General features: G+C 35.3%; 1 protein-coding gene across 1 annotated transcript in view; it reads right to left on the reverse strand.

Moving 5' to 3' along the window:
• The window catches only part of LOC107274431 (GTP-binding protein RAD), a 29,759-nt gene that overhangs the window by 4,108 nt on the left and 4,853 nt on the right, over window positions 1-20,798 (reverse strand). The window contains exon 3 of the mRNA XM_015753578.2: window positions 4,513-4,728. Within this exon, the coding sequence (XP_015609064.1) occupies window positions 4,513-4,728 (216 nt within the window). The remainder of the gene's footprint in view (window positions 1-4,512; window positions 4,729-20,798) is intronic.

A 20,798-nucleotide genomic window follows, 5' to 3' on the forward strand; every position in this document is an offset into this window, starting at 1 on the left:
TACGCAATTGAAAATTGTAACTTGAATACGTATTACGTAGTGCTGAGTGCAGTTTACGTAGAGTGCACTACGGATGCAGTCTCGATGTTAGAGCAGAGAACTACTGCTATACAGACCTTGCGGTAACTCGATGCCCTCTCTAGTTTCCGTGTGAGAAATTAGTTTGCTGATTTAGCGTCAGATTGCGCTGGCGCAACTATCTACTCTTGCGGTCTTACTGATCTACTTTTCAAAATTAGTTTCTACTTGTGTATTTCGATGGAAAATAAAGTTGTGAGGAGTAGTACTACTCGTGGTTAAATGAACGAAGGCCATTTGATCTTCCCAGGTACCTCGATGTTTTATTATAAATATTGAAAAAGGAGTAACAATAAAGAATCACTGTAACAACGTTATTTATCCCTTAGCAAACGCCATCAATATTTTTTTAACATCGATATACTTTTTTATCCTAATCAATGTTCTCTGCACGTGAAAGATGATCTCCAGGATTTTCGTGAGTGTCGAACGTAACGCAGGCTTACCAATGTTTCTTTATTATGACACAGGTCAAAGTTTCGATCTAATAAATCTGAAAATAGGGTTAGATACGTTGGCGATGCTGAAGTGGCGTGGTCAAGGTAGAGGAAGTCGGAGAAGATCGTAAATCTTTCACGTTGTTGACACGTGGCGACAACACGATTGTCTTGATTGTTTGGGAAGGACAAAAACAATAGAAGAGTTTCCCCATTGTATATAAGCACGTGTCATGAGCAAAGTAAAACCACACGGCATGCCACGACCAAAGAATAAAACGTCGATATAAATAGTTTAAAGGAATCACTATATAGACATCTTCCATTTTTTTTAACATCAGCAACGACTACGTTCATTATCGATTTGACGTCTTTATCGAAACAAGTCTACGGCAACGGATTCTTATAAATCGCTAAGCGAATTCCAATTTCCAATAGATATTCGTAATTAGGAATTCATCTAAGTTATCCTGCAGAGAATCTGCAATGCATATTAATATCTCAATCCATAATTAAATAGCACGTTACATCGTGAACACGGCTACGTGAAATTCATCGAGGAACTATTTGATTAGCATGTACGGGTGGTGCCATCTGCTAGAAATCTTCAGAAACCAGGCGCGATGCTGCGGGAAAATCGATGGACTTTAAACGGCGTGAAGTTGCGTAGATGAGACCTCAATCGTTAGGTTGTTACCCACCGGACCGGAATAGTAGGAACGGTAACAAAAATTGAAAGCAGAAACAAAGTAAAAAAAAATAATTAAATTAATAAATTATTCAAGAGCAATACGACAAGCTTAATTTCAAAATTGTTTTAATAATATACGTGAGAGAATAATATAACAAAGAGAATATACGTGACTGACGATGCACATAAAGTTTTGATGAAAATATCTGACTCACACTCTGTTAGTTCGCGACTTTGCCGCTAGATAACGAAAGGACATAAAAAAAAGCGTCGCAACACTGAAATACACAAAATGTACATGCGCACATAAAAATGAGTTGACTGGTACAATCGAGCGTGAATATATCGGGGGTGCTTTTTCAGTTAGCTCATTCGTTGCTGAACTTTCGCAATACGTCATTTAATAAACGAGCATCCCTGGAACATATATAAAGCGCATAAATATAGCCAAGTGCATACACTTATAATTAAAAATACATGCACGACTAAATGCACTTATAGCACTGCCAAGGATGTAAAGCTGAGTGATAAAATAAAAACATAAATAGTTGTATACGTGTGTATATATATATAAATATATTCGACTAAGATAACTGAGTAGATAAGCAGGGTATAAAAATAAGTGGATACGTGTAAATGCTGCTAACCGGCAAGTCAATCGGTCAGTAGAATAGATACGCAACCAGTCAGCCAAGACGTCTGGCTTAGAGACGCTCGAGCTTCTGGTTTAGTTCTGTTATAGTTTAGGAAAACTGAACCGGCAGTAGACGTCATTGGCGGTTAACGGACTGACCGACCAACGATTATTCACACCGCCCTGACAGATTCGAGTCCTCGACCCACATAGATGGGCTCACTCGACCCACGCTTTTTCAAAACTATCGAAACTTTCTCCCTCGTTTACGAGACGAGCAGATGTTAACTTGTCGTCGGAACATTTTGGCCGACTCAAAGCCGTTTTGAAAACTAATTCCATTTCTCTTCTTAAGGCTAATTATGTCACCACAGAAATATTGGTAGTCACGTTTCGAACTGCCTAAGATACTCTTCTAACTATTTTTATGTATGGATAATATATAGAACTGACTCTAATACGGCGTGACAGGATATTTCAAAGTATCGATTCTGTCCAGAAATTTGTATATATTTATGAGCTAACCTGATACAGGGAATTACTTTTAACTCGGAGACCAATTACCATGAGACCAAATCTGTCATTTTTATATACAGAAGACGAGGAGGATGATAAATTTGATTGTGTAACTGAGAATTTAACTGGAGCATGTGATACGAATGTATTATTAAAAGGAAATTGTATTTAGCCATTCGTAATTGAATTAACGAGAGGCTCTGGGAGACTGTGGGAACAGGATAAGGATTAGAAATATCCACCCGAATACCAATGTAGATTACGTTTACATTTTACTAATGATAATGAATTTAGCGAGGCAGCTGGCTAGAGTGAACAAATCCATTGACGGTTTTCGCGTGAATTTAATTATCCCGTAAAATCTTTGAATAAGCCTAATCTAATTTACATTGTAATTACAGAAATATGATCCATCTCCTTCGAACTCAACTCTTAAGTCACTATACGCCCCGTATCCTTTTTCTGTTTACCATTTTCAAAATGGCAATCTAAAATGTTCATCTTTTTATACGTTTACGCAATATTGCATCGTTAAACCCACATATGCTTGGAATGGCTCTGAATCACTATAAAACATCGAAATTTCTCGTAAAATATTTTTATGAAACTTTTATGGATACTGATTGCAAACTGTTTGACGCATAGAATTTCCTTTTATCGAAATCCTAATATACGAGTGTTATTTTTAGTTGAAATAACGAGAAAAAAATTATTGCCTTACATTGCCCAGAGGAAAATGTAAATTTACAAGAATTCTCTGTTTTGTGAAATAATCTTAATTAAATATTTTCGCTGCATCTAATCGTCAAGGTTCTCTGTTTTCCTCTCTCTAATTTTCATTTAACGATGAAGAACAATTTGTCCAGTAGCCGGTAAAGGTAAGAAGAACGAGAGGGTGGTTTAGAATCGGGGTGAAAATGGAATGGCGAGGGCATATGGGAAAGGTAGAATCAGTTGGAAGGCAGGTGAAGCAGACAGAGTACAGGATGTAGAAAGTCCGTGGGATAGCGTGATGGAAGGATCGGAAAAGAGAAAGTAAAGAAGAAAGGCAGAGACAGAACGTGCTTTACGATTTTTCCAATCTTGCCAAAGATTGAGTTCTCTGGTTCGTCGGCGGTTCGATTTACGCGTTGCCTTTACTTCTCCTTAAGCCACGAACGTTTAATCGGATATCCGTAATGTCGTATCTCTTCCCTTCTTGAGAAATGAGACTTTTGCGGAGAGCCATGAATTTTCTGTAAGGACGCAAAAGCCCGAAACGCAATTGCCAAAGGGAGCAATTTTTCCACAATACAGGTACGTATATTCATGTGCGAGTTTATACTGTGTGTAATACCTGAATATGTACGTTGACGTGGTACATGCGATTAAATGAGAAAATTTGCTATCTCAACGGGTAACATTAATCACATGACAAACGGTACTGATTTTAATAAGATTCGTCAAGGGTTAATAAGAAATCCCGAGATTAAATCCACATACATTTTCTTTAATCTTTAAACATATTTTTTGCAGTTTCAATTTTACCTATACTTATATGAGAATATACGAAGAACGAAAGAGAAAGGAAAAAGAAATTTGTATAAAATATCCACGATTTTCCATGTAAAATTTATTCATAACCAAAGTTTTTCAAAATTTCTAACTCCGCAAAAATTTTAATTTTTTTTCAAAGTGACGAGTATGTTCTTATTTAATAGTAAGGCCATGCTAGGTAAGTCACGAGACCAATTCGTAAATACAAATCGATCGGAGAATCCCCAAAAGACCATACGACGGAATTAGTCTCAAGGGAGCGTCGTTCCGTATCAGCTACAATGAAGAATACAGTAAAACTAAGGGTCGCGAGCAGGGGAGTAAAATGACATCGTATAAAATCCCCAGGGTGACTCTCGATACTGTCTGAATGGCTCGCTATCGCCAGAGGCATTTGTGTTAATTGCGAATGAAAAGAGATACGGCATTTCGAAGTCTTTGAAGATCCAGTGACATTGGATACTCGACGACCGATAGATAAGCACCAAATTACAATTTTATTTATACGTGAAAAAGAAACTGGACAATTGTATATATCGTAGAAGAGAAGAATCTTTAGTTAGTTCTAACAGGTTCCTGATGAAAACGTGTAATGATTACATTATAGAGGCGCAACTTACCACGTTGACGATCGTAAGCATTAATGCACTCGCTGGTCATAAATTGACTGATCAGGGCCGTCTTGCCGACACCGCGGGCCCCGAGCATCGCCACTGTATACGAAATGACTTCCTTCGGCGGTGAGGTTGGCCTCTCCTCCGTTTCCTTTTCAGCCGGTGCCAGGGAATTGGATCTCGATCTTTTTCGTCGGAAGGAGTCACCCCTGTTTATCACACCTGTCAACGTCAACATTTTTTATTAACGTAATTCACCGTAACAGATTGTTTGTATGAGATGATATACTGGCAATATTTGTCGACGAGAATCGCTATAGAATTTTCACTCATACTAATATATGGATATTACTCTGGATATTAGATTGACACATTACGCAGCAACAGTTGCCGATGACAATTGTAAGGGAAAAATATTACGTTGTCTGTTATACAGGATTATTCGCTTATAACGATACATAGGATCGGGTATAAAATTCGAATAGCTGAGTTTTTATGTCATTGAAGATATAAGGGAACTCGTATTAACACTTTTTATCTGTAATGTTTGACATTTGGTTTTCATGCTTTTATTACATCTTTCATACTCATTTAATACGATCAGGCGCACTTGCGAATAACGTTTGGACATAATTTTCGTATTCCATGCAATAAAGATATTTGTAATCAAGTGGCAATCGATACTAGCACTTGCGTAATACAAAGCAATATTTTATAATGATAATTTATTGAAAACCCTGTGACACCTGTTGCCGTCACTTTCGATAGCACACTAATGTCGCAATATTGCTTTCCCATTTTTGTATATCATTAAATTATACAGACCTGTTGGTATTCCATTACTCAACGTCGAATACGATAAGCGATTTAATGCAAAGACATTATGTATAACTTATTACAAATTCTTATCCAAATTTGCGATAACTTTCTTTTTCACGTCAATACTGCATCGACGATAAGTTTGCTCTTGGTCTTTAAAAGAATTTTCCTATTGAAAAATCATGCTCCCATTTCAAGAAATCAGATTGGAAATTGACGTCTCAACAGAAAGACACGCGACAGGGAGTCCTTTAACTGCTCGCGAGTATTGATTCGTTTCTATTCATCGTGGATTCGTGAGTAAGTAGTATACGAGCAAGTAAGCCAGCCCGGCTTATATGGAGTACGAGTAGTGGCGGGCAAACAATAGAATGGCTGGACAAGCCTACTGACAGACGGATATCGAGGTACTCGGTCGTCAAATGGAATCTCGTCACTTCCGGCAGACTCGAGGTTTCCGACGTTAACGTAACATTCGTCATATGAAAATGATTCTTACCAATAAATAACATAGGGACTTTAAGAAAAAATGGACAATGACAGTTATCGGTATATCGACATAATGTGACAGGTGAGAAATGATTTCATTAATATTACACGCAATTTTGGTGAATCGTATTATTCATTGCTGCTTATTAATTAATGAAGCGACGAATTTATTTTGCAAAGGGTGATACGCGATGAAAAGTATATAAAATAAAACCTGTTGAAAATTTTTGACATTTTTTAGAATTTTTCGTATAATAATAATGATATATGAATTTATAATATTTACCAATAAAAATATTTCTTTCTCTCTCTACTCATGCATACCAACGAATTTACTTTGCTTTACAATTTAGCGCCATATTTCTCGCCTGTGCATTTACACGTGAGATGGTTTTCGCGCGAGTGCCATTAAGTCCCTTAGCCATAATTAACGGTCAATTAAATGCGACAAGGTCGTAATGATTTTAACTGGGTACTGCATACATTGCTATGAGTCGAAGTTATGTAAGAGAGAAGCTGGTAAATCGATCGGAAAGTTAATTAATCTAGGAGATAGTTTGTCGAAAGATGTTTGTCGTTGGACAGCCTCTGTAATCACGGAGGCTTGCGAAATTTTCGTCGTATCAGGGCAAACAGATGTCAAGGTTTTCCATCTAAGGAAAACATTCTCGATGGTTCGGTCTTCGAAAATTTCTTGTTTTTGCGAACCGGCTTAGATTTCGGATTGGCTTTTCAGCAAAGTATACACAATCCCAGAAAACTTTCGCTAGGTTCTAGATTAAACGATATATAAATATATATACATAATATATACGTAACTATTTGTAAAATTTTCAAGCGATTAAAACATATTTACATAATCATTTTAATCAAAAATTTAGTTTACATTACGTTAAGATTCATGCTCATCTTGAGGTGGAGAGAAAAACAAAAAAATTCCAGTTCAAAAATTCAAATGTACCAACATTCGAGATTTGCTTCATGAAACAAAATTATGATTTAAAAAAAAGCATTCGCCTCTTTGACAAGGACAAAAGTACCCAGTGGTACAATGAAGTTATTTATTTCTTATAAAAAAAAAGGCAACAAGCTCAATGTTCCCCATTCACCGACTCGAAAACTTATAGTTGTTTCCAAGTTCCTCCGGAACTTTGTGTTTCCCTTGAGAACATCCAGAGTCAATCGTATCCTTCTTGGTTGCACATACTTCGTCTTCTCACCCTCGCATTTTCCATTCTCTTAGATGCTTTTTTATCGATAATCTAAAAGCTTCGCAGCTTGCGCAACTTTCGTAGCACGTACCACTCACGGAGATAGCACCCTTAGGTATACACGTATTAAACTGGCGATGTACGTTTGTGAACTTTCCAGGCGTGGTAGTGGAGTTTCACAGGTTTATGCATTCAAAAAAAATGAGTGCGTTTAGCGATTCGACAAATTGCTGTCAGTTCGTGCGAGCTAAATAAAATCACGCTACATACGTATGCCTCTATAGATATACGCATATAGTGTATGATTTTTACATGTGTGTGCATATGTATTTATATACAGGACATGTGCCATCCTGGCTCTTTATTCGTACAGTCTATCTTGATGCATTTCGTGTATCATGGACGACGGTAACGATAAAAGTTCCTGCAGGGACGAGGAAACGTCGAAAAAAAAAGGAAAAAGTTCTTTGTGACGCAAGACAGGCTAGATATCGAATTGGTCAAGTTTACTAAAGTCATTACTACAATAGATCACGTGTTCAGGATGCGATAATATAGTTCTTACACAGGGGTGATTACGGCGGGGATGAATGGAGCGATAAGGTTGTGTTCAGGAAAGTCCTTGAGAACCAATCCATTAAGAATTTTTAGCTCGGAATGTACTTAGGCATATACGTATATATGTATAATGCGCGAAGGCTTACTGACGTATTTTAGGCTAAACCATCTGGGAAATTATACTAGGAAATTTGTCGACTTCTGAAAAATAACTTTATTGCTTGTCTCGCAGCTTTTCACCAGGTTGTACTCGCGAATATGTGAATAACGAGGAAAGACAGAGATTCTCAAGATACGAAAATTTTCTTTTATCAGAGTGAACAATATTATCTGTAATCTCGGTCACTTGAGTATTTTGATGCGTTCGAGGCGTTCAAATATTGGAATTTTATTTATACGGCGAAGATTAATTTCCTGCTTTGTGCAGAATTTCTGCACATTTCTGAAAATCTTCTCGCTGAATATTGATCCAGGACCAGCTGTATCGTAAAGAGAGTAACCGTGATTTTCCAACCACGAAGTAAGGGTTGGTTATCATTAATATTTTTATTTAACGAGCTTCGCCCCCGTCACCACGGAACTTGGGCAGATCTTCCCGCACAAGAAAATGGCAAAAAATATTGAACCCCCGGAGGATCGTAAAATTACTTTTTACGTGTATCTGTCTCGTTGAAAATGTAACAGGATATATTTTTCAAGAGTGCGATCATACGATCATACGAAAATCGTATTATACGAAGTTTTAAAGAATTATCAAAGGTGCAGCGAATCGTGATTTTGTTTAGTGAAGAGTTTCACATGTTTCGCCAAAATAATTTCCATCGACTTCGCGGAAATTGACTTCGAAATATCTTAACTTCCACTACAGCGAACTTTTCTCGGACGTTGAAATAGCAAAAGAGAGATGGCTGTGTCGAGGAAAGATCATACACGATTTGTTCTTCCTTGCTTCCATTTTGCAGCTGCTCGAAGAGTGATCACAAAAACGTTTAATTTCAAAGGATCGTTTATGAAGTGTCAAATTTGATCAAATATTTGATCAAGATAAGCACAATATCTATTTTGTACGATTTCACCGTAAAAGTAAGATACGTTATTTTGCAAGTTTTGCGAATCGACAACTGCGCACGTGCAGCGTACATAGAAACTGCAAACGTAAAATGAATAAAAGCTTGCACGTTATCGATTGTCAATTTGAACGTTAAAACCAGATTTACAGTACGATGCATGACGCTTGAATTCCCTTACATTGAATACTGTTTGAAATTCAATTTTCGAAGATTTTCCAACGTGAATTTCATCTGTGAATATGCAGATACTTCCATAGATGAACAAGTTTTAAATAGGGTTAGAATATAGAGTGCAGATTTAAAGAATCTCACTCGTAACGTTAAAGTATAGAAATTTACATGGAAAAGTAGCAAGGAAAATTAATGCGAAATTTTAAACCTTTCATCTTCAAAATGGAACCTAGACGGTCTTCAGGACTTAAGATAATCTATCAGTTACGTAGATTAGAATAGATCGTATTACATTTTTGTGAAACTGCACGTCATTTCCCCGGGGAATAGTAATCCTCCGGTTATACATTCAAGAATACTTACACTACATATAGTAGTAAAATGCTACTAGTGGTGTGTTCTATGATTTCAGATTGGATACGCGGAACACACCTTAAAAAAAATATTTAAACTTCTGTTATGGATTTAATAAAAATATGAAAAATTCGTTACTACTAATGTATATATATATATATACAATAAAGTATAATAAATTCATAGTAGCAATTATCTAACACTATTTTCTAATCAACTTACGAGACGTTCGATATCATATTATGAAAACGATTGATGATATTCACCAATGCGATCTCCTGTTTTATAAAATAATATTTGTTAAAGTTGACTTAGAATAGTGCCGAAATACTGCAAGTAAGTAGGGCCTGTAATGCATGTTCATTAAAAAGTTACTAGGAAGCTACTCATTCTCGTGTGCAATTTCAGTGTTGTACTCGAGCACTATACAAGTTCAAGTAAATAAACTGGCGTCGGCAAATGGATTCTCTATTACAAATAAAATAACAAGGATTGATATGTCAATTTCATTAAGAAGTTGCTAGATTACAACACAGCGCATAAGCAAACTTGGAAACAAATCTTATCAAACGAACAACTTCACTTTGCTCGATGCTGTACATTTTCCAAAGTGCAAACTTAAAATACACAGGAAAGGTAATGCGTACAAAATTAACTAGAAATGTTTCTAAATAGACTGAAAGGGACTTTACAACAAGTCCCTAGATAATTAAACAGTGTGCAGCAAAGTACACTCTAAATACAATAAAATAAATACATCCTCGTTCATTTATATGTTTACAAGTCGAGGCCTCTAGGGAAATACGTGTTGTCTGAAGAACAAAAGTTGGTTAACCTGCCCCTAACTATGGTGTATACGGCTGCGTAAACAAAATTACGTCGATTCCAAGTGAAACAATGAAATAGCGTTTGAGATATACGCGATGTACTACACAGTGTCTTTAAGTCATGTAAAATTGTCCTGAAGGGACAGTAATACTTTGAAAATTACAAATTAATTTTTATTAACACGGTTTAGATTCAGTATGCAACAATAAAATGTACTATGCAGTGAAGATGAATATAAAGTCCAAAATTTGTACGTGACTTCGCATAAACTTTTATTTCGACGTAATTAAAGTAAAATTCTCCAGACGATGCAGTGACTTTCATTTGATCCAGTGTCTTTCGTTTGAATTTAATATTTTTTAGAATAATTTTTATTCATCATTTATAAAACCGTTGGAAATGATCTTCAAAAAAAATTCACCAATCGGTATTTCGAGACCAATACATTTTCCGGTATAATAAATACAGTGTTGTGCCGATGTAAAATTAGTGAACGAGAGATCATAAAATTGAAATCAATAGTAATATTAAATAGGCCCTTTGGATATATCAGTGACAGACGAGACGAAAAATCGCCTCAATGTTGCCGTATTTCGGTATACTTTGAAACGAAATGATTTTAAATGAATGACCGTACTGTTCTAAATAAGCATGGCAACAATGCATACAGAATTCTATTCTCCACTGTAGACTGATGAGACGTAGGATATTTCCTGTCACACAATGTCCAGAAGTTTTACAAGTACAAGAAGATACGGAAACTAATAAGACAGCAACACTAGAATTTCATTGTTTTCAGGTTCGTACCACATGTCTGATCAAGTAGCGCTGTATTCACTTGGCGCAAGTAAACATCGTCCTCATCATGTTAAACAGTCTGAGCACGAACGAACCTTCACTACTTGAACATTAAAGCGAGCTAAGGATTCGTAAACGCCTAAGGATATAATTATCCTGATTAATACAGTATAGTATCTGATTATCATACCTTCTCTTGTTACTTCGTTAATAACAACGCTGTACTTGTCACTTGAGTTTAAAGTGACGTGACCTTTATATTAATATTTCATAGAGGATTTATCAATCTTGGAAATAAATTAAAAAATTATCTTACGACTATATTTCAATTTATGGATTTCCATAGCTTCTTCGTTATAAAGATTTGTTTCAGAAGATAAGTTTATCATTTATTATCAACAAGCGAGCGATCTGTAGGATCTATTCGAGAAGTTAATGAATATTGAAACACCCTGTAGGCATCCTTTTCACACACGATGATCATAAGTTTTTACCCTTTTCCCATTTCGCCGCAGGTTTCTTCGATGCCTTGGCGGAGACCTCATTCAAATGCACAACAAAATTAGCACCTTCCTTTATAGCATATACCCTCTTCAAGATAAGTTCCTGCGGCCCTGATTTCCTTCTCGATGCTTCGCGAATGTCTTCGCGTATTTTTATCCCATAGTACGGCACCCTCCTTTCAGATTGTCATTGTCGAGAGCATCTTGGGAAGATTAGGCTGCGTTCACAACGCGCGTGGTGCAATCTTTCTTCATAAAAGCAATTGCCTACTGCCTCATATAAATCATCCTCATTCAATTTCTAGTTCGTAATTAGCGAATTTGGTCTCTTTTTAATTAGCTAGTCTTTTGTCACCAGAACGAGCCATTAAATTAAAATGTGATCAAGGGATTCGAAACGAAATGCAATTAACACTAATTGCTAGCAAAGCCTGCCAGGCGTAACACTAGGAAAAGGCCTATTGGATTACAAATATCATAAGCTCGTTAAATGTCATAAGGCTACGGTTTTCTTTTTTTTTTCGAAATTATGCATTTCCAAATGGGACTAGTGGGAATCGCCAATTTATTCTTAATTGAATTTCAATGAAAAGAATCTCTTAACACGGCATACCGAATAAGATAACGCTTACCTATTCCATCTCTCGAGAGTTGATTAACAGTCAGAAAAATAGATGATTGTATAATAGAAATCCTACTTGCCAGTCTATGGAATAAATCAGTAAAGATTGAAAAACATCAGATTAATAGATTGACGCAATCTTGCCGACGTACAAGCAGGAACTAATTTACCTAATAATTTCCACTCTGACATAGTATTGTACGAAAATTCAATATTTTTCACAAGTAACTCTATTATATTAAAATCATTATCTCCACACGATATGACTTTCTACTGAAATTGTTATTTCCCTAATGATTGTATCTAGAGACTATTATTACTTCTATTTGACAAAATTAAAATCTATTGTCGGATCCATGCTATAGAAATATTTCTCTTAGTTATCGCGAATGTGATCCTAGCTATTTTTCTCTTTAATCCACGCACACGGTGAGTTCACATAGCTTGCATTGTAATGAGGGATGGTATAATTTAGGCGAATAATTCTATGATATTTTTGTATACATTTTTTGTACGAAAATACAGATTATTAATCATAAAGTCTAGACGGACATAAGGACTTCAAGGCAGGTTCGATTTAATTTTTGTTTTAAATACTTCTGAAAATTTATTTGGCTTCGCCATTATTTTATGCAATTATCGAAATCCAAAATCTTTAGTAATATTATATGAGCCTCGTTTTTTTTAAAAGTCTAAATTTAATTTCCACCTAATGAGATTTTTTGCGCCAATGTAGATGTATAATTTTATTGTTTCTCTTAAACATATTATCAACAATGATATTATCGTACTGAGATTGAATGCGCCTGTCGCTAAACAAAAATTGGGCGAAAAGGAAAAAACAATTGAAAACAAAAGGACAGCTACTAGGGGAAAAAACTCATCCTGTTTCCAATAGTTATAATTGAAAGAAACGGATTTCATTTCTTCGTTTCTTTAATTACATGAACCATTGATCAATTAAATGTTAAATGATTAACGAAATTAGTACGATGATCGTCAAAAAATTAAAATAAAGAAAACATCATTATTCTTTTAAAAATCTTTTGTAAAAAAAGTATTTGCAACTTTACAAAAATCTGGTAAGCCCACGTATGTAAATACATTGACGGAAATATGTATATAGATCGTTATAATACATAGGATACTGATTGCCTTTATACCTATTCATCCTCTCCCCTTGCAATCCTTCTGACTCATCCTAGTTCGATACCCTCTGTCACATTGTCCCTTGGAGTCGAAAATTTAGCATTGATTTGAACATATTTATTTTACAAGAATGTATTGAGAGTTTTGTGATAGGGAACGAGGCATATTAAACTTAGGGGATAGGGACACTCAAGTTAGTTAAGATTAGTTTGAGCCCGAAATTGTGAAATGTCTAAAAATTATGACTAAGATGAAAATGGTGTTAAAAAATCTCATTTTGAACCCTGAGATCCTATTTTTCAAGCAGGAATATAAGATCCATTTTCAATCTGGAGATCCTAACTAGTGATTTCAGAAGGATCTTCAGTTTAAGGTACGTTCTTGGTTTTCCACTTCTAAATCTGTGTTTACGCGCTCTTGTTAAATCCAATACTAGCCTCGAAATTATGCCTGTAGGGATCTCATAGGCTGAAACTGGCGTTAGACTTCAGTCGGCAGTCCCAAAGAACAAATGAATAGAGATTGTGAAGGCTCAAACCGATGCTAGATTCTCGATTCGAGTATCATAATCATAATCTCACAAGCACATACATTTGACAACTCCACGTACAAAATCAATTCGATCCATCGAACCCTCTGGGGAATTCACGTCAATTTTTCTTAAACGTAAAAAAAAACTACATCACTGGGTAAGCCTAGGGATTTTCTGTCGTAAAAAAAATTAACAAGCCAATCTGAAATATACGTCGCAATAACTCGATTTCTATTTATTACACCGTTTACAATTTTTTTAAACTCAATCGGTATCAGAAAAAGGGGGAAAAAGCAGAGATAAGTTCTTTTTTCAAATCATACAAAGAACATTAAAAAAACTCACGTTCACAAAAACATGTAAAGCGTAAATCCATTTTCCAATTATAACGAGTATGTATTTATTGGCCCTTCGAACGCGGTTAACGTTTCGCAAGAGGTTAAAGGGCATGAGGGTGCTGAAGTTTCGTGAAAAGTGGATAACGAAAAAGAATTCCAATGGAATACAACGAAGGGAAAGTGGTGAATGGCTGAATAATGGAATCTCGGCGTAAAGGTTGGGTTTCAAAAGAAGTTCATAAATTGAGCTCCGAGCCCATACTGAATTTTGTTTATGGGACAAAAATATTTAATAATTAATCTGCTTAGATGTGACATACGGTACGTGGGCATACGAACTATAAATAACTTAAATTCTCGTTTTAACAGAACTTTAATATTAATAACGAATGAGGCAGCTATCGATTAAGTGTTAAAAATTATGACGTAATACAAGTAAAAAATATTCGTATTTTTCATTGCACGTGACAGCTGTTCAATAATCTCAAAATTCTGTAATCAGAATTTACCCATAATGATTTTACTTGCTGAACAGATTTTCAAAGCTGTCACATATATTACAACAATTTCAACCCTATAGTTTCACAAATTGTGTTCGATTATTAAACTTCATTTGACTGTTAAATTTAGTTTCTCTCGTATTTTAGATATACCAAACTTATACTCTAAACTTTGCGTAATTATTGTTTCTGGAAACAAACCTTAGACAATAATAGCGTACATAGGTGCCAACCTCGCAAAGGTGACGATATTATTTATAAGGGTATATACATGTATACAGGTTGATATTTATAGCGTATATTTATAAGGTCTGAGTTTACACGAAGAGCATGTAGTTCGGTATATACTATAGAATAGACTGTAATATATATAGCGTAACCTGATAATACATAAAGGTTGGTGCCTAAGAGATTCCATTAAGAAGAAAACCATCTGTGGAATTATTACGGGTAACCTAAAAACGTCAAAGGTAGAAATTTGGAAAAATTAAATTATTCGTATATACGTTCAATTCACGTTCGAGTATTATCAAATGATGGTGAATGGACAATTTTGATAATTTCTGTCCACTCGATATTACGTCATACTACTATACTCTTAAGTAAAAGTGAAAAAGGAAAAAGTGGTCTCAGCCACATAGAGAGCTCGCTGGTGTAGCTTTTTGAGCAATAACAGCCTTTTGTCTCCTTTAGCCCGAGCTGTATGTACTACGTACAAAGTAAGGGGTGTCACCTTTAAAATACATTATACACGCAACAGTTATTCCTCTTTTCAAAGCGAGGTTTTTTTTTTGAAAATTAGTAAAACGGGAAATGAAGTTACGTCCAATATTACATCACCAAATAAGGTTTTATGTATACAAAAGTTATATGCACAAAAAAGGATATCCCTTGGTGTATAATGAATTTTTTGTTTTCGAACTCAGTTAAAAAAAAATTGTACGTGGTAACAAGGGCATGTTTACCTAACTCCCACATGCCTCGTTTAAATTAAAATAGGACAGCTTGTACGACTCTCTATATGTTACTGTCATTTAGACAGATAAAATCAAATAAAATCGCGTACAATAATGATGTAGACTTCATAGACATGTAATCAAAAGATACTTATACCTTTGAAAATTTGCGTATATGTATAAGAATCATGGGTAATGTATTTTTTTCTAAAGGAAATTAGATGCAATTAATGATGTAAGATGTGCGGTTAGATATTTCCGGAAAATTCCCATTTTCAAGAAAGTAATATCCCGCCAAATCTAACCTAACCCTCGATTCATTTGAGCGAATAATAGGGGGAAAAAGGTTTCCTTCATTTGTATAACCTCTTGTCTCCTTATGAGATACGCGAATTGGATTGTTCCGCCAATGCCGAAAAGTTCACCGTATACAGGGTGGTGCGTAATTTAGCACGTGTTGCGTAAACAATTAACACCATGACAGTTTCCGTCCACAGTATAGGAGTTACGTGTTAATTTGTGATTTCTCAAATACATTTCCGTCTTTATCATAGAAATACTAATAATATTTCCTTTTTTTCAAATTTTTCAAGAAACCCACTTTACCCTGTATACAGTGCAGTTTTGAGATTCTCGTTACGGCAGGTGACACATGTGGGAAATTCATTTTCGCGAATGTCATTCCAGCCCTGTGCTGTCTTGCGTTATAAAATTTTACCGCAAGTCAATCTAACTTAGTCTGATCGATCCTGTAGTTTCATCCTACCAAAGTTTCCACAATGATTTTCAATCCTACGTGGTTATAGAAGATCGTCAGGAACACCAGGTATCCAAATAAATGTTTAAAATCGAAAATAGTATCTAGAAACTAAATCTAAGAAAAAGTTTAGTCAATTTAACCTTAAAAGAAGGTCAAACAAAATTCTCCGTAAATACGTTTAACGAATCAGCCACGGAATTCTGCGGAATTATAAATGTACCGGATGGCATTAGCGAGCAATTCATTTTACAGAAGGAAGCAAGAAAACCTCCAGCTGAATCAAGTGCCAGCTTCCCAGATTTATGTCTTTGTGCGAGCAGAAAAAGTAGAAACAAGACTCGTTTATTTTACCAGTGTCACGTTGTATCTTTCGCCGGCAAACCAGTTCGTAATGTATTGTCTTAATGGGCAAATGGAGATTATTAGTAATTCTGAATCTCTTCCAGTTTCATGGTAAATGCTTCATCATGCAATATTTAGTCATACGTCTATTTACTTCAGCACCTAAAATCGACAAGTCAAGAAAAAATCATTAGATCCTTATAAAGGTGAATTCAACGCTTTCGTTATAAATTTCACAAAGTTGGCAACGCTCTATAATAACTTCTGATATTGATTTCCAGTATTATTAAAAATCGCAAATCTTAGGTCAGGATCAATCCGTAAGATTGGGTAAACGTAATTAGACGGTTAGTTCCGAAAAATTAGCAACGAAGTAAGACGGCAATAATACGATGCATTAATCGCTTCTGGAAATTCGATAAGATAGGCTCATGATTTACAGCAACTCCAATTAAATGTCTAAACTCGGGCACAAGTTTAGGTTAGGTGAGGTTTGTTTCCAAGGATAAATATGATTTGATCCAAGGAAGCTAAATACTGACAGAAGACAAGGCAGGGATACTGTCGTATGTAAATTGTATAATTTTATATCATTGTTTAATCATTTCGAACGTGTTTTCGGGTTCCAATCAAAGCTACGGTGGTTCAGTTTAGGCTCATCCTGAAAGAGATACCCAAAGCTAATTCGATCGATTGGCACGAGCGCCGTAGGATGGCCAAGAGTAGCAAGAAACCAGCATGGACGAATCTTGAGGCTTTCTCAGAAGGCCACTTGATGTACGACTTCCCGAAAGGCACCGGGCAGCCGGCGGAAAAATAATCAAAGTCGAAAATAACGAGGCTTCCTACGTGCATTTCGTGAGCGCGATTAAATTTCCGTACAATTTGGTCAGTACCGTGAAGCATAAGTGGAAATTGTATGCTATTAACAAGACACGAGGAAACAAACATTCTACGTATATCTGATGTACAGCTCGTTAAAAATTCTTTAGTTCGAATATATCATGCTGTGCTATACCTGGATGTCTATGGTATACAATAGTCATGTCATGCCGTAAGTAATTCGTTTTTTCGTTTAAACCTCCACCAAACCTCAAGTATTCATCTTCATTCCGTAGACCTATTTTACTTATACTGGGATTAAGAAGGTTTAGGGAAAATCAAACTAAATCCGAAAAGTCTCAACGTTAGTAACCTTCGAAAAGCTTCCTAATAAACGTCCTTCAGTATAATTGTATATTCGTGTTTGCGTAATTGACAATAATTAGAGTCATCAAATATTTATTAGATGAATACGTAGATCACCATTAGTTAGGATAAAATCAATTCGTACCTTAAAAGACGAAAGTCAATCAGTAATGAGAATTCGACAATCAATGATACGACACGATGCAATACTGTAATAATTATTATCCATAAACATACTTAAAGATATTTCCTTAACAGTTATTGCAGCAGACACTATTAATAATTTCCAACTATTCTATTTCTGCGTTATTGGATGCTCCTAATACTCTTTCGCCCACCCAGATCCTCTTTTTTATTTACTGCAGAAACATGCCCAGCAATTTCCGCTAGACACTCAAGTGATCCGGAGAGTCTTCCTCAGTGGGTGGTCCATATAACGGGTGTTCCTAACGTAACAATCACATTTAGCACAGCCAGACAAAAGGACTCTCATTAAAACTGTCCAATGTATTCCATAAAATCTTTCATAGAGAATAGAGAAATTTATTAAATAATTCACTATTATATGCTGCATTAAGCTGCATTACGTTTGCAACTAACGAGAATATCAGAAATTCTATTTTTTTATCGCGTTAATGATTTTAAAAAAAGTGAAAAACATTGTTATAAAATTTCTTTTGTACACGACCAAATGCTCGTGATTTTTTGAAAAATTTAGCCAAGTACGGGTTGTTTCAAGTTTCGAAGTCTTTCTCGTGCGTATTCAATACTTGAAAATATCTGTCAGTCAGCCAATTTTGTGTACCATTAATGCTATTGGACATAAAATCTATTTCAAATCCATCGTCTCTGGTGAACAGCTGACGGCAATTTTCACAGTCTGATGACCGCAAAACGCTATCGTCAAATCATTTGCATAAGTGCGTAGATATAGTTTGGACATAGAGAATATAGGTAGATGTAGTATATATATATATAAACTTGTCAAAGGGTCGTTATGAGAACATGTGGCACTCACAGCCGATGTGTTTTTTTTCTAGAAAACAAAAAACTAAATCTTGAGACATGTGGCAATGGAGTTCTTCTAATCTAACTTAACGTAACCATTTCTTAGCCCATCATAACTCCGAGTGTCTAGCATGGAAAATATTTTTGGAAAATCCGCTCTGAGTGTCGCTTTATGGTCCTGACAGTACACCGTAGGTATCAAGATGCTATCAGGCCCGTCCTGACAACCACCGAGTCCTCATAACTGCCAATACTGCCACATGTTATAAATGTATGCGTGGCAATAAATGTATATAGCCATATACATGAATTTGAAGGGTATATATATATCTGGCAAATATTTACGTCTCCATGAAAAATGATAGAAAAAATATTTTGAAAATGAGCCAAAAATACGATATCTTTCAGCACAATTTTTTAATATCTATTAATAGCTGATTTGGCTTTACGTAATACTCGATGAATATTTTATTGATTTTAAGTAATAGAACAGACTCTACTTAATAAATTATAAAAATCTTGAGATATACAAGAGTTCGTTCGTCAGAAAATTTTGAACTTTTCATAATTATTTTATCCAAAATGTATATACAGGTATAATTTGACATTATTTTTAATTTTCATTTCGTTTGGTCACTATTATTCGACGAAAAGAGGCGTTCTGAAACATCTTATTACTATCAAATTCCTAAATACCAAAGGGATTACATTGATTAGATAACGTTAGATTAGTTTCGCTATTATCAATAGGTATCTATGTGTTTTTGATCTGAAGATAAAATCCCACTAGACTATGTGTTTGTGTTTTCCAAAAAGAAAAGACAAACATGGCCGCAAAATTCTAGGGCGGTACTAAATTTCTCCTAAAGACTTTATCTTTTATATCTTACAATGAAATATGGATATTTTGAGAAAAATTATATACATTGAGTATACAAAAATATATATGTATATGTATATAGGTGAAAAATTTAGTTTTCCGAATGTCTAAATTTCCACAGCGTCGTTTTCCCAAATGGTGGTTTTCCAAAAAATTCACATTCCTCAATGACCAACTTCAGACTCGTCTTTTTCCCCGTAAAATGGCAATTCGGAAAAGTAACGTTGCAGGAGGTTGGCCATTTGAGATTGTAAATTTTTTGAAAATCGACGATTCAGGAAAATGATGGGAACCCATTGTTATCTAATGGAGTAATACGATATCGAATCAAACTTAATACTCCGAAATAACAAGGGATGAAAAACATTCCGGTTTCTCCCTTGAGACAGAAGCAGGGGTAGTAGAATTCATCCTTAGGGATAGACAGAGATTGGTTTTTCAGACTTTCAATTATTATCGATATGAATCTTCCGCTATTTCACGCGTAATGAGAAATCTTATTTTAAAAGACAAATATATTTAATGCAAATGATTCAGATTAATATTGCAAGTACTTTCGTTTTCCAAAAAAAAAATTAATTAAAACCCTCTCCAGCATGTAGACACACATGGGAATGTCAATTAAAAGTAATGTAATTTACGTGTAAATGAAATATGCGCTTTATAACGCCATTATCAATCGCATAATGGAATCGAATTCCTGGCAAGAAAGAATTTTTTTGAAATTGATCTTTTTTTTATTTTATTCAACTATCACTGCACAGTTTCCTTATTGACAGAGTCTTGTCTCGCAACAATTTCTCTTTTCTCTTTCATTTCCCACTTATCATTAGAAACTCATAAATTTTGTAATAACTTCAACGTCCACGATGGGGTTAGCGATAAATAAAAAAAAATGACAAATGCGACTATAAATAAAACCAAATATTTTCCCCAAATTCTGCGAGACGAGCGCGTAAATTCCATTTTTGTCAATTCTCAGTTGTAACTCCATTGATGCCACGGGTAAGCTTGGCATTAACTTTTGGCAGAGACAATCTCTATTTTGGCAGTGAACGCGCAGCGCTTCCTCGAATACGGACACTGTACGCGTTGCATACATAAATAAATAAATATGCAGAAGGTGTTCTGTCATTGCCAACTTGATTCATACGAAGATCCGAGTCCCTACGATTCTCGGGATTCGTTCCAACATTCATTCTTGTAATCGGGTCGA

Source organism: Cephus cinctus, unplaced genomic scaffold (genome assembly GCF_000341935.2).
Source record: "Cephus cinctus unplaced genomic scaffold, Ccin1 Ccin1_scaffold3082, whole genome shotgun sequence".
Classification (NCBI taxonomy): domain Eukaryota; kingdom Metazoa; phylum Arthropoda; class Insecta; order Hymenoptera; family Cephidae; genus Cephus; species Cephus cinctus.